This window comes from Nothobranchius furzeri, chromosome 6 (assembly GCF_043380555.1).
Source record: "Nothobranchius furzeri strain GRZ-AD chromosome 6, NfurGRZ-RIMD1, whole genome shotgun sequence".
In the NCBI taxonomy this organism is placed as follows: domain Eukaryota; kingdom Metazoa; phylum Chordata; class Actinopteri; order Cyprinodontiformes; family Nothobranchiidae; genus Nothobranchius; species Nothobranchius furzeri.
In genome coordinates, this window is record NC_091746.1 from 53,755,801 (window position 1) to 53,769,521 (window position 13,721).

The 13,721-nt window shown below is 41.4% G+C and overlaps 1 protein-coding gene across 1 annotated transcript in view; it reads left to right on the forward strand.

Annotated features, from left to right (window-relative positions):
* Window positions 1-9,754, forward strand: part of ddx54 (DEAD (Asp-Glu-Ala-Asp) box polypeptide 54) — an 11,636-nt gene extending 1,882 nt beyond the window's left edge. Inside the window, exons 8-20 of the mRNA XM_015942265.3 lie at window positions 838-959; window positions 1,106-1,167; window positions 2,788-2,919; window positions 2,993-3,203; window positions 4,127-4,258; window positions 4,340-4,561; window positions 4,634-4,707; window positions 4,801-5,001; window positions 6,299-6,447; window positions 6,536-6,649; window positions 6,741-6,845; window positions 8,895-8,992; window positions 9,322-9,754. Of these exons, the coding sequence (XP_015797751.3) occupies window positions 838-959; window positions 1,106-1,167; window positions 2,788-2,919; window positions 2,993-3,203; window positions 4,127-4,258; window positions 4,340-4,561; window positions 4,634-4,707; window positions 4,801-5,001; window positions 6,299-6,447; window positions 6,536-6,649; window positions 6,741-6,845; window positions 8,895-8,992; window positions 9,322-9,578 (1,879 nt within the window). The 3' untranslated portion in view covers window positions 9,579-9,754. The remainder of the gene's footprint in view (window positions 1-837; window positions 960-1,105; window positions 1,168-2,787; window positions 2,920-2,992; window positions 3,204-4,126; window positions 4,259-4,339; window positions 4,562-4,633; window positions 4,708-4,800; window positions 5,002-6,298; window positions 6,448-6,535; window positions 6,650-6,740; window positions 6,846-8,894; window positions 8,993-9,321) is intronic.
* The last annotated feature ends 3,967 nt before the right edge of the window (window positions 9,755-13,721 follow it).

The following is a 13,721-nucleotide window of genomic DNA, read 5'->3' on the forward strand; positions in this document are numbered from 1 at the left end:
GTACGGGCATCTTTTGGATATTTGAAGATTGCCGAGAAGACGGCTATCCTGTTTGCAGCACGTGCAGAAAAAGTGTCTGTGAAAGGCAGCAACGCTTCAGATCTCTTGACACATCTGCGTGACCATCACCCACAACTCTACAGTCAACGCAAGGCAAGCTAACGTTAGCGTTTTAGCTAAAATGCGTGATCCGAGGAGTTGGGTTGAGGGAGAATGCAACGAGTCGCTATATAAAGCAGCCGCAGCGCCTTTACCTGCATATAAACCGTGTCGCGGACACCCCCATGTTGAAATGACGCTATGCATTACGGGGCTCCCAGCGGCAGATAAGAGTTGGTCTCTCTCCGAGAATAATTATGAATTTAACAATGATTACTGCCTGATGACATTTTCCCACATCTGCAAAGCTCACTGGAAGGACACAAGCTGAGGACAATATTTTCCTGATATAGGGTTTATTACTCAAGTAAGGGTAAACAAGTATCTGATTAGAAGGCTACTTGAGTACTGAGTATCACCTGATCTAATATTTATGGGCAAATATTGGTATTTTAAAGACTAAAGGGGAAAATTGTAAACAAATAACATAATTACAAAATAACACATTTTAGGCAAAATTTAGACACAAACTGAGGACAATATTTTCCTGATATTCAGGGTTTATTTAGTTGTCTGAAAATGTAACACGTTTAAAGAAATACCGCGATAATACTGAAAATCGTGGTAATTTTGGTCGAAATAACCGTGAGGTTAAATTTTCACACCGTGACAACCCTAGCCAGGAGATGCTGCTCAAGGACACAAATGGCTTCTCCATGTGTGTGACCTTCTGTGCAGGTTGTTTGAAATGGGTTTTGCTGAGCAGCTTCAGGAAATCATCCAGAGGCTCCCAGACACCAGACAGACTCTGCTCTTCTCTGCCACACTTCCCAAACTGTTGATGGAGTTTGCCAGAGCGGGTGGGTGAGGTCTTGTAGCTCCAGTTTGCAGAAGCATTTAGTTAATTTGCATCAATTGACCCTGGGCCAATCCAATGTGTTTAAAGCAACCCACTTATTTCAATTGGGTGTCCATGTTGAATACATGAACTTTATTTCATTTCCAGGGCTGGTTGAACCGGTTCTGATTCGCCTGGATGTGGACTCTAAACTCAGTGACCAGATTAAGGTAAAGAGAGGACTTGGTCTGTTATTTTTGTTCATGTTGGCCATCATTCATTCTGATATTTTAGGCTTGCTACAGTAATATAGCTACAAATTTCAAATGTGATAAAAGTCTTAGGCTTCAGGATTTACCACTCATTTAGGATTTGTAATGATTTGGGGTCTGAAAGCTTGGACAAAGTAAAATGTAGAGCTTTATGCTTTTGGTAGTCAGTGTAGCTAGCCGCACGCACGGACGGACGGACGTTAAAAAGGCACATTCTGTAATGTTTCTTGCGTTTTACACTTTGGCCACACTCAAAGAAACCTTTGTTTGACGTTTTGACCACTTTTTGCCTCATGAATAAGCTGATAACTTTGAAAACAGTGAGCCATCTTGTGCTTTATCTTTCATGCAGCCACTTTTTTTGTTTGTGTACAATGACGTCTGTTTTAACTGTTTTTGTTTGTTTTTTCATTGCTTTGTTAAATCTACTGGTCAAGGTGCAGCACAACAGCCCAAAAGCACCTTATTACTACTAACAAGACGTACGATAAATGGCGTTCTGTTTATGTTGAACGTAGGGGCGAAGCAAGTCGCTCTCAACTCATTTGACCAGACAACTTTCAGTTGAAGGTGTTTTGTTTATCTTCCTGGTCCTCTATAGGAGGATCTTTGTTGACATCTGTTTTCATCTTTGTGCATACACGCGAGAGCTGGGTGGCTAAACAAACACAAGATGACCCGCTATCGCGACATAAACTTTTAGGAGAGTTTGCTGGCGAAATCCCAGATATATAAACACTTTACCGTCTAAAGGCAAGAGATGCTTTAGAGCTTTAAAGTTATTTATGAGCTCTGGCATGACAGAAAACGTTGGTGCCATTCGCCGTTGTATTTTTTCACAAATCTGCTGGGGAGATATTTATTCCTATTCAACAGAAAGCCTTGTGCTCTTGAAAGGCTTTCAAACGTCTAGAGGCCTACGATTATTTTGTTTTAAGGAAAGCTGAGCCGATCTCTTCTGAAAACAGAAACCTGGTCGTGCAAAAAGCAGCAGTTAGCTCCGATGAGCAGAGTCATAGTGTTGTTTACATCACCTGTGGGTGATGGCCAAAGAAAACAGATAAATCCTCACAGCGACCGCAAAGCTGGGTAAGACTTCGTTAATCAGTGTCCTATTTATTTACTTATTTACTTATTTTCATGATCGTGGTTTGAGACACCTGAATCTGAACGGCAAAACAACATGACTCTGTGGATTTAAAAAGATGAACGTTTTTAAAAACCTCTTCGCTAATGAACAAATACTTGGTCACAAGGGCTTGCCATGAACTAACTGAGCCTCACAAACTGTCCGTTGCTGCAGGAGTCCGGGCTTTCTTCAGAGAGTCTGGGTCGCTTCCTATCATCTCTTTCGTATTTCGTGGTTGTTTACGGAGGAAATTCCAATGAAACTTTTTTATCAAGCCTCCCACGGGCCGAACAATAAACCTAATTATAGGCAAAGTAATTTATTTCTTTCCATAAACTCCATTGATGCAATGCAAGAAACATAAGCCTCCTGCTATAGGATTTTGTCTTGTTTGAAGGTGCTGATTTTGAAGAAGTGGCTCCATTGGTTTCTTTTCTTGCCTGTTTTAGTTGTCCTTCTTCCATTTGCGTGTGGATGACAAACCAGCGCTGCTGCTACACCTGCTGAGGAATGTGGTGAAACCTCAGGAGCAGACGGTGGTGTTTGCTGCCACCAAGCACCATGTAGAGTACCTGAAAGAGGTGAGAACCATCTCATTCACTCTAAAAATACCAGCTCCCATTAGAAAAAATCTGATTTTGATTGGTTCTCCAGCTGCTGTCTATTGAAGGGATAGAGTGCTCCTACATCTACAGTGCCCTCGATCAGACAGCCAGGAAGATCAACATCGGGAAGTTTGTGCACCGGAAAGCCATGGTGCTCCTGGTGACTGACGTCGCTGCTCGTGGTATAGACATCCCCCTGCTGGACAATGTCATCAACTACAACTTCCCTTCAAAGGCCAAACTCTTCCTGCACAGAGTTGGTTAGTGCTTCAAATGCTCAACTTTATTTATAAAGTGTTTTCAAACACACTTAAAAGGGCTGAATAGAGTTGAGTGAACAGCTTTAAACTATTTGTCTCCCAATAATTTATGTGATAAACAACCTTCACTTGTGTAGCATGTTTCAGAGTCAGAGGGCTCCAAAGTGCTTTACACTGCAGTGGATCATTCATCCATTCACACACACATTCACATGCTGGGATTGATGAGCTAGATTGAAACTACAACTGCCCTGGGTGGACTGAACAAGGCCAGTCTGCCGAGCACAGGCACATCAGTCCCACCGGCAGGCAAGAAGATGAAGTGTCTGGCCCAAGGACACAATAACATACATGACTGCCTGTGTTCGAACTTGCAACCCATCGATTACAGGGCTAACTCCTAACCCACCATCACCCACAGTCTACAAGTTAAAAAGTTATGCACCAGTGTTTTAGTGTCACATCTCAACAAATATGCTCCTGATTTTCAATATGTTACACAGATAATAGAAAGTTTAACAACAATTCTTTATTAAACATGGCTCCAGCATTTTTTAACTGTTGCATCTGAAATAAAAACCAAGTTATGAAAAGTATTTGTGTCATCAGGAAATAAGTGTAGAAGTTTTAGAAGCTTGTAGTAAAATCAGCGAGTCAGAACCAACTGGCTTCACTCATAAATAGAGCTGGTGCCTTTAGCAAAACAGAGACAATTCATGTTTAATTCCTAATAATGATACTATAAAAAAAAATGAAGCGGAGAGAACAAAAAAGGACCTAGTCCAGAACCTTGTGGAACACCATAACTACCTCTAGTAAACCTAGAGGACACATGGTGGATGAAGTGCTTGAACGTTTCTTATCACTATTTGCCTCCTAATTAATAGGATCACTTGATCTATGATCCATTTGTTGCCCATCAGGTCGTGTGGGGCGTGCGGGTCGCAGCGGGACAGCCTACAGTATGATTTGTCCTGATGAGATGCCATTCGTCTACGATCTCCACCTCTTTCTTGGAAGGCCCGTCCAGTTTGCCACAGCCGACCACACACAAGGTAAACAAACAACCACATCCTTAAGCTGATGACATCATAGAGAAGGTGTCTCTTATGTAAAAAGTGACACGTCTTTTCCAGATTCAGACGGTGTGTTCGGAAGAGTCCCTCAGAGCATCTTGGATGATGAAAGTTCTCATCTGATTGTGGCTCATGAGAAATCCCTGGAGCTACAGAATCTGCACCATGTCTCAGAGAACGCTTACAAGCAGTATCTAAAGTCCAGGCCGAACCCCTCCACAGAGTCCATCAGACGGGTCAAAAACACAGATGTGTCCACTATGATGGTGCATCCATTACTAGGTCAGTCTGAGGACGGATTGAAAACACCATCTTTGATTATGATTCTTGGAAAACTGACTGGTTTACTTTCAGGTTCCGGTTTGGAGAAAATGGAACTGGAGCGCCTTCAGATAGTCGATGCCATTAAGGGATATAGATCCAAATCTGTAAGTCAGCGGCAAAACTTTTAGAGCCTTAATGTCGTGGTAACCGTTGTGAAAAGTTTATACCTGTACTGTTAAAAATTTTTTTTTACACAGACTATTTTTGAAATCAACTCAAGCAGTAAGACACCTGCAAGTGAGGTGATGCGAAAGAAACGCTCAAAGGACACACGATTAGTGGACAAATTCAGTAAGCACAGAGACGACCTGGCTGCAGAAAGCAGGCTGCAGCAGTCCAAATCAGCTGCTATTAGTGGCCTGATGCACAGCACAGGCCAGGACGACAAGGACCTAAAGGTAAAAACAATACCACTTCAACATTACATATTACATTCAATACACATTCAAATTCTGATTCCAGCTGGAGTTTTATTAACTCCATGTCATTTTTAAGGTGGATGTTTCTTTATTTTCCCAAATCAGTTATAAATGAACCTGTTCTGCCTGAATTTAATTTAAAGAACAAATAGCAGGCCAATTGATTATTTTTTCATATAAAACGCTGTCCAAAAATACAATTTGATATGCTTATTGTGGGTATTTTGTTTTTTTCAGCAAAGCTTTTAAAAACACTTTTTAAAAATAAATTTTAACATCTGACGTAACGACAGTGAGGTGTCAGCTAGTCCTGCCTGAAGCTCGGTGTGGCCAGTAGGTAGTGTTTGGGTAGAGGGGTTGTGTTATGGAGTCAGTGTGTGTGTGCACTAGTTTTGGATTGCGTTCATTTTTCTTAAAAATTGTAAACCTTTGTGTTTGTGGAGGATGTACAAACTCCAGCGGGTCTGGACATCGAGTCCTCAGGTTTCCAAATAAGAGAATGAATGGCACTATCTTCTGTTTCTGGTGCGTTTTGTGCAGCTGAAAACACCGTTGTTTGTGGTGCGCACTTCAGGCCAGAGGATTACAATCCCAGTGATGTGATGGGAGTTTAACATGCCTCCCATCTTTTTGAAAAATACCTGCAGGCTCCTAGAGCCCAGATCAGCATCTGAACCAGGTCAGGGAGGTCCGTGCTGAGCCCCATATTAGGACTGGCAGCTTTCAAAATTCCTAGTTAGCCAGGGGAGCCAGCGTAGCTGGTACCTGGGACAGAACCAGGCCGCAGCACCCCGCCACAACTTCCAGGACAGGATGGCAGGTAGTTAAATCCCAGCGAGCCAGGGAAGCCGGTTTCTGGGTCAGACCCATGGTTCGAACCACCTGCTCTGAAAAGGATGAGACGCTGCTCCCTCTCTCTAAAGCGCTAAGCTACGCTACATGAACAGATATTAACGAGTATGAGTAAATTTTTAGTTAGAACGAGTTCCTATTATGATTCTCTAAACATTTGTTCAAAGGAGGCTCTAACCTGCAATATGCTCTTTAATTCTGCAGTTAACCTATGCAGGGTTTGAAGAATTGAGCAAATTCTCCTTGTTACAGAACAACATAAAATACCCGTGCAGGAATTATTTTTATAAATACCTGTCTGAGGTTTGAGTTTTAATACAGACGTGACGTTGAACGGGTTCAAATACTTTTTCTAGTATCAAAACATGAGTGAAAGACACCGTGCATCAGGTTTATCAGATGAAGTTCTCAATGTTTCCACCAGGGGGTGTTTTCAGAGGTGGTTGGTGGTAAGAGAAAAAACACAAAGGAAGATGGAGAGGAGCGTCCAAAGAACAAGAAAATCAGGCAAATGGGTAAAGACGAGGAGTATTTCATCCCTTACAGACCTAAAGACTTTGACTCAGAGCGAGGGTGAGGCCTGATTTATTAGTTTAAATCTAAATAATAAGAAAAAGTTGGTGTGTTTTACCTCCTAACGTTCTGTTTTCTGTATGACCAGGTTGAGTCTCGGTGGAGAGGCCAGTCATTTTGAACAACAAGCCTCCTCCGCTGTCCTCGACCTAATGGGAGACGAGGGCGATCAGCTAAATCAGCACAAGAAACACATGAAATGGTGATGCTTAAAATTTACTCACCCACTCAGACTCTTTAAATCTCTGATTTTGTGATTTTACAATTTGGTTTATGGTCTTGTTTTTTTACAGGGACCGTAAGAGGAAGCGTTTTGTAAGAGAATCGGGAAAGGAGGACAAGAAGAAGAGGATGAAAACAGAGAGTGGTCAGATCGTTAGCAACAAGAAGAAGAACTTGTATCCTTCTTGCAAATTGTGTTTTGAGTCTGATTTTTTTTCTTTTCACACACACACACACACACACACACACACACACACACACACACACACACACACACACACACACACACACACACGCATCGATATGCTGAAGTGGACCTTCATCGACCTCCATTTGTGTTTTTATTTAACCAGGAATGGTCCCATTGAGATTTAAAACCTCTTTCCCAAGAGAGTCATTGAAATTTTTGTGACTTCATTATGCCTAACCCATACCCTAACCATAACCTAATTTGAACCCAAACCTAAGCTAAAAGTTAATCATACCGTACCTCTAAAACCACGTATTAGGGTGCTTAGCATTGTATGGACCAGCAAAATGTCCCCACAATGTGGAAATGTCCACACGTTACAGGTTAAAGTCAAAATTTGTCCACTTAAACATGTAAAGACAAAGGACAAATGATAAATGACCTGCACTTGTATAGCGCCATCATGGCAGGCAGTAGCCCGCAGCTAGGCTATTTGTTATGGTCAGAAAACTCAATCAAACAGGAAATATGGTCGATTCCTGTTATGCCCCAGGATGCAGAACAGACGCGGATGAGATAAGGGAAGAGCCTTCAACAGGATTCCCCAAGATCCAGAATGCGACAAACGTTGGATCATCGTAATAAAACCCGCTAGTCTCCAGGCTAAAATGAAACTGTGGGATCCCGAGAGTAAAGGTTTTCACTTATGCAGCGACCACTTCATATCAGGTACTTAAACCAACGTTTCCTCAACTGTGTATGGTGTTTATTTTAAATGCTTTTATTACGATTCTTAGTGGACTTCTTAAACTTATTTTGGCGTGGCTTTTTCTGTCTTATTACTCACAGCAACAAGTAAACATCACGTAAAACGTTGCCTCGTGATTTCTGCGTGCTGCCGTTTACGTGTCCTATGATCACAGCAATTAACCGGCTAAGCTGTATTTAATTTTTAAGCAATGGTTGATCACACAGAGATAACCTTGCAACGGGCTATTGCTAATGGTAACAAAAATCTCCACTTACCCTCCCGGTGACAAAAGCGCTGTCCTTTGCAGGAAGAATCCAGATCTGGATACTGACAACAAACCCTGATTGAGTCCATTTGGATCCCTCCAGGCTTTCATATGCTCTTAGCGATGCTCCGGAGTAGGACGAGGGAAAATTAACAAGGAAATTATAAATGTCAGGGTATCTCAAATCCGGTAAGAGGTCCGCTCCGACAGCTTCTGGCATTTTAAAAAGAATCCCAGGGGCACGGTAAGGGCCAGAGATGTTTAGTCTATTTAATTTCTGACTTTATAAAACGATTTCTTCGGCTTTAAAGTGTGAAGTAAACTCCACGCAGTAAAATCCAAGCCGATCCTGTTCATTTTGTTTACCTTTTTTGCCTGCCAACATGGCGTTTACTCTCTGAGAGTCACGTGACGTCCGGAGCTCTATTCAAACGCCGACCGCTAGTTGGCAGCAGTGTGCGATGAGTTTTGTTTCCACCATTGAAATGTAAATCCCTCTATCATGGTTCAAATGCCTCATGTTAAACATGTTAAGTATCAGTTTGGACAGTTTATTGAATTTCCCTACAATAAATTCAGTCTAAAAAAATCACAAATTTTGTCTGGCTGAACGTATTGCAAAATATTGTGATATACTGAATCGTCTCCCCTGTGAAAAACACCGCTAATAGTGACGGACGTAGCGGTATGTTAACGAAGGGGTCAAAATGCTGGGAAGACGTGGTAGATGTGAATTTGAAAGTATAAAGTGCGTGACATAATGGATAGGAACATTCCAGTGATCGTAATAAAACAGCATTAAAAGTAAGATTTTTATGAGGCACAAAGCAAGATGAGGGCGGAGTGAGATGAACTGAAAACGGGGTTCAAATGACAGCCTGTTTCGGTCGCGTAGTTTTGGTGATTTTGGTGTTTCGGCCGAAAATACTCGATGCATCCCTAATAAAGACACGCACGCACGCACACACACACTATTTAGCTGTATGGCTTAGGAGTTGTGATGCTTAACAAGCTGTCAGTTATGAGGAGTGGAAGAAAAAGTACAAGGTTGACGATGCAGGATATGGATCTGATGGAGAAGCAGCAGCAGCAGGAGGAAGGAGGGGGTCAGCAAGAGGTACGGCAAATGGAATGAGTCAAAATTCACAAAATGCAAAACAGTTTTATTTTTGTGGAAAATGTGTTCAGAAGTCAAACTTTTCCATATAAATTTTGGGGAAATATTAGTCTTGAACCAAATGTTACGTAGCTTAGCACACCCTTTTAGAAGTCTACAGTGATGATGTCATTGAGCAGCATACTGAGATGATGACATGCGACTCCCACAGTTAGTTTAAAGAAAAATAAAAACCTGCTAAATTAAAAGCATTTGTGGTCTGAAGGTTTTTAAAGGCTAAAGCCGACATCTACAGGTCAGGTTTACCCCGTATCACTTTTCTCTCCCAGGTCGTGGCCGCCGAGGCGCCAACCCCCGCCCTTCTGCCGGACCCCAGGTGACGTCCGGCGGCCGCAGAATACGCTCGGAGCTGAAAACGAGTGTGCAGATAATGAAGACCCGCAAACACAAGCAGAAGCAGCAGTTCCTGCAGAAAGGAGGGATGAAGAAAATCCGTTCCAAGAACAAACAGTGGCTGGGAGAGGTGAAGAAGTCCGGCTTCGGGCGCGGCGGCCAGAAGAAGGGCAAGATGAGGAAGAGACTGTGAGAAGGACGCATACAAGAGGGCCGGCGGGTGGCACCATGAGTGTTTTTAGTGCTTTCGAATTTAGAAAGAGCAATCTACTGAACTGGACTCTTTAAAAATATCAACACTGATTAATAATCAGAAAAATACATTTTCTGTTTTTGTTAAAAGTTTTAATAAACTTCCAGGAAAAGTGATTATGATGTGTTTAGAGGCTGAAATGTAGTTTTTTATTGAATGTGTCCATCTTTGTTTTCCATGGTGTAAATACTTGTCTTTATGTCAGAAGAAAAAAGTCAGTCATGCAGCTCTACTAACGGATACATTGATAGGTTTAAAATTGGAGTCAGGGTTTTCAAATTGGGCATTTATGCGTTAATTTAATCATGCATCACTGCTAAATTTTGTACACAACTAATACAAAAAAGTTTATATCTTGAAACAGATCATAAATTAGTATGCAGTAAACTTAAGCTTTTTAATGTTTTTCAGCGCCTGAGAGGTTTTCCTGTTTGTCACATTTTAGTTTTAAGGCTGCAGGTTTGAATAATTTAAATGATCAGCTGTAGAAAAAAAGTCTAAAACCATCACATGTATGGTAACCGTACAGCGCAAAACTACAAAATACAAGATCCACGTGGAGGATTTGAATGCTGCACGTTCCAAGTTATTAATTCATCCCTGCAGCTTCATTAAGCTCCCACCTACATTTTCTTTCTAACTTCATGCTTAGCTAAAGATAAATACAACATCCTTTACCCACAGCATCCAAATGAACTCCATTTAGATCACAAACATAATATTGCTGAGAGGGTGAAGCAGCAGAGAAAGATGTCAAAATTGAAAATAGAAACTAATTCATAATTGGTTCTGACTAATTTCATATTGGTTTATTTACACTTGATGCAGAAGTAAATAAATGGTGTTTAAACAGGAATTACTTAGATTTTTATGTATATTATACAGTGCTTAGCATAAATGAGTACACCCCCTTTAAAAAGTACTAATTTAATCAGCAGCTCAATGAACAATTTCCAGAATGTTCACAAGGCTGGGTTTATTGAACACTTGTTTAACTCCATAACATGAAATTAAGGTTAATAATATAACTCATATCACAAAATCTTCAGTTTTACTAAAATTGGATGAAGCAAAAATGAATATACCCCACAACAAAACTACATCTAGGATTTTGTATGACCACTGATTTTTTTCTCCAAGGACAGCACCAAGTCTAATGAACAAGTTGGCGACATATTGCAACATCTATCTTCATCCAGTCTTCAAGAATAACCTCTTTTAGAGCCTGGATGCTGGATGGAGAGTGAGGATCAACTTGCTGCTTCAGAAGTCCCCACAGGTGTTGGATTGGGTTCAGATCAGGAAACATACAGGTGCTGGCCAGTAAATTAGAATATCATCAAAAGGTTGAAAATATTTCAGTAATTCCATTCAAAACGTGAAACTTGTACATTATATTCATGCAATGCACACAGACCAATGTATTTCCGATGTTTATTACGTTTAATTTTGATATTTATAGGTGACAACCAATGAAAACATCAAATCTGGTATCTCAGAAAATTAGAATATTCTAAAGGCCAATGAAAAAATTTTTGTTTCTCTAATGTTGGCCAACTGAAAAGAATGAACATGAAAAGAATGTGCATGTATAGCACTCAATACTTAGTCGGGGCTCCTTTTGCCTCAATAACTGCAGTAATGCGGCGTGGCATGGACTCGATCAGTCTGTGGCACTGCTCAGGTGTTATGAGAGCCCAGGTTGCTCTGATAGTCGTCTTCAGCTCCTCTGCATTGTTGGGTCTAGCGTATTGCATCCTCCGCTTCACAATACCCCATAGATTTTCTATGGGGTTAAGGTCAGGCGAGTTTGCTGGCCAATCAAGGACAGGGATACCATGGTCCTTGAACCAGGTGCTGGTGGTTTTGGCACTGTGTGCAGGTGCCAAGTCCTGTTGAAAGGTGAAGTCTGCATCCCCATAAAGTTGGTCAGCAGCAGGAAGCATGAAGTGCTCTAAAACTTCCTGGTAGACGGCTGCATTGACCCTGGACCTCAGGAAACAGAGTGGGCCAACACCGGCAGATGACATGGCACCCCACACCATCACTGACGGTGGAAACTTTACACTGGACCTCATGCAACGTGGATTCTGTGCTTCTCCGCTCTTCCTCCAGACTCTGGGTCCTTGATTTCCAAAGGAAATGCAGAACTTGCTTTCATCAGAAAACATAACTTTGGACCACTCAGCATCAGTCCAGTCCTTTTTGTCCTTGGCCCAGGCGAGACGCTTCTTGCGCTGTTTCATGTTCAAGAGTGGCTTGACACACGGAATGCGACACCTGAATCCCATGTCTTTCATGAGTCTCCTCGTGGTGGTTCTTGAAGCGCTGACTCCAGCTGCAGTCCACTCTTTGTGGATCTCCCCCACATTTTTGAATGGGTTTGTCGTCACAATTCTCTGCAGGGTGCGGTTATCCCTAGAGCTTGTACACTTTTTTCTACCACATTTTTTCCGTCCCTTCGCCTGTCTGTTAATGTGCTTGGACACAGAGCTCTGCGAACAGCCAGCTTCTTTAGCAATCACCTTTTGTGTCTTGCCCTCCTTGTGCAAGGTGTCAATGATTGTCTTTTGGACAGCTGTTAAGTCAGAAGTCTTCCCCATGATTGTGGTGCCTTCAAAACAAGACTGAGGGACCTTTTAAAGGCCTTTGCAGGTGTTTTGAGTAAATCAGCTGATTAGAGTGGCAGCAGGTGTCTTCTATATTCAGCCTTTTCAGAATATTCTAATTTTTTGAGATACCAAATTTGGAGTTTTCATTAGTTGTCACTTATGAATATCAAATTTAAATGTAATGAACATTGGAAATACATTGGTCTGTGTGCATTGCATGAATATAATGTACAAGTTTCACGTTTTGAATGGAATTACTGAAATATTTTCAACCTTTTGATGATATTCTAATTTACTGGCCAGCACCTGTACATGTCCGTTCAATCACCTTCACCCTGTTCTTCTTCAGAGATGTTCCTCTGCTTCACTGGCACCATGCATTTCTCTTTGAAATCGTCACCTTTATGACACCATACAGTTTGGAAACCATTAGTTCTTTGTCTCATCACTCCAGAGTCTAGAGTCCCAGTAGTCTTCATCTTTTCTAGCATGGGCTGTAGCTAATCTTAGGTGTGCTTTTTTGTGCATGGGCTTTAGGAGATGCTGTGTGCGTCATATGGTGTCACGTGAAACAGTCCCTCATGTTCGGCTTTCTACTGCTTTTCATCAACCCATCTCATCAGAAGATGCTCCTGTCGAGATGTTAACTTTCGTGGACGGCCTGGACGTCTCTGTAAGATGGTTGCACTTCCACCTTTCTTACATTTTTGGATCACTTTTACTACAGTAGTCTGACTGATGTGTAAAGCTTTGCTGATCTTGTAGTCCTCACCTTTTATGTGTAAAGAAATGATTTCCTTTCTCAGATTTAGTGACATTTATCATCCATGTGGAGCCACTGCTGACAGCATGAAATGGGAAGGGCTTTTCTTTATTAAGTAACGCCCTTTTATAGTCACCTGTCTGCTGGACACCTCTTAAATGAACCATTAGACTCACCTGTGGTTGACTGCCTGTTCATTTGAATGTTGTAGTCTTAAGTGTGGCTTTTCTCCTAAGACTATAAATAGGGTGTACTCATTTATGCAACATGGGCTTGGATGGATTTGTTAGGAAAATCACTTTTTGTGTGTGAAAATTAACAAATCTTGTTTGTGACCAATGGCCCACGTTTGTGGGAGTATTTTGTTGTTCGGTATCTCATAGAAAATGTTGATTCTGAAAGGAAACTAAGGGCTTTCTGACAAATGTAGTGGGGCATACTCATTTATGCTGAGCACTGTATACTTGTGCACAGATTCAATGGCAGAAGTGATGTATTCTTACCAAACCACCAGACTGCTGCCTTAGAGGGAAACATTATATAAAACAATAATATATTTTCAGAAAAGATGAATCCAGCTCATAACTGTGCAAAAATATTCTAAAGGAGCGCGTTTGGTGGATTTAGGATTTAATAATTAAAGAAGAACACGTGCACTTGAAAAAAAATCTAAAAACAGATCTTTATCCTAAAACTTCCTAAAGTATT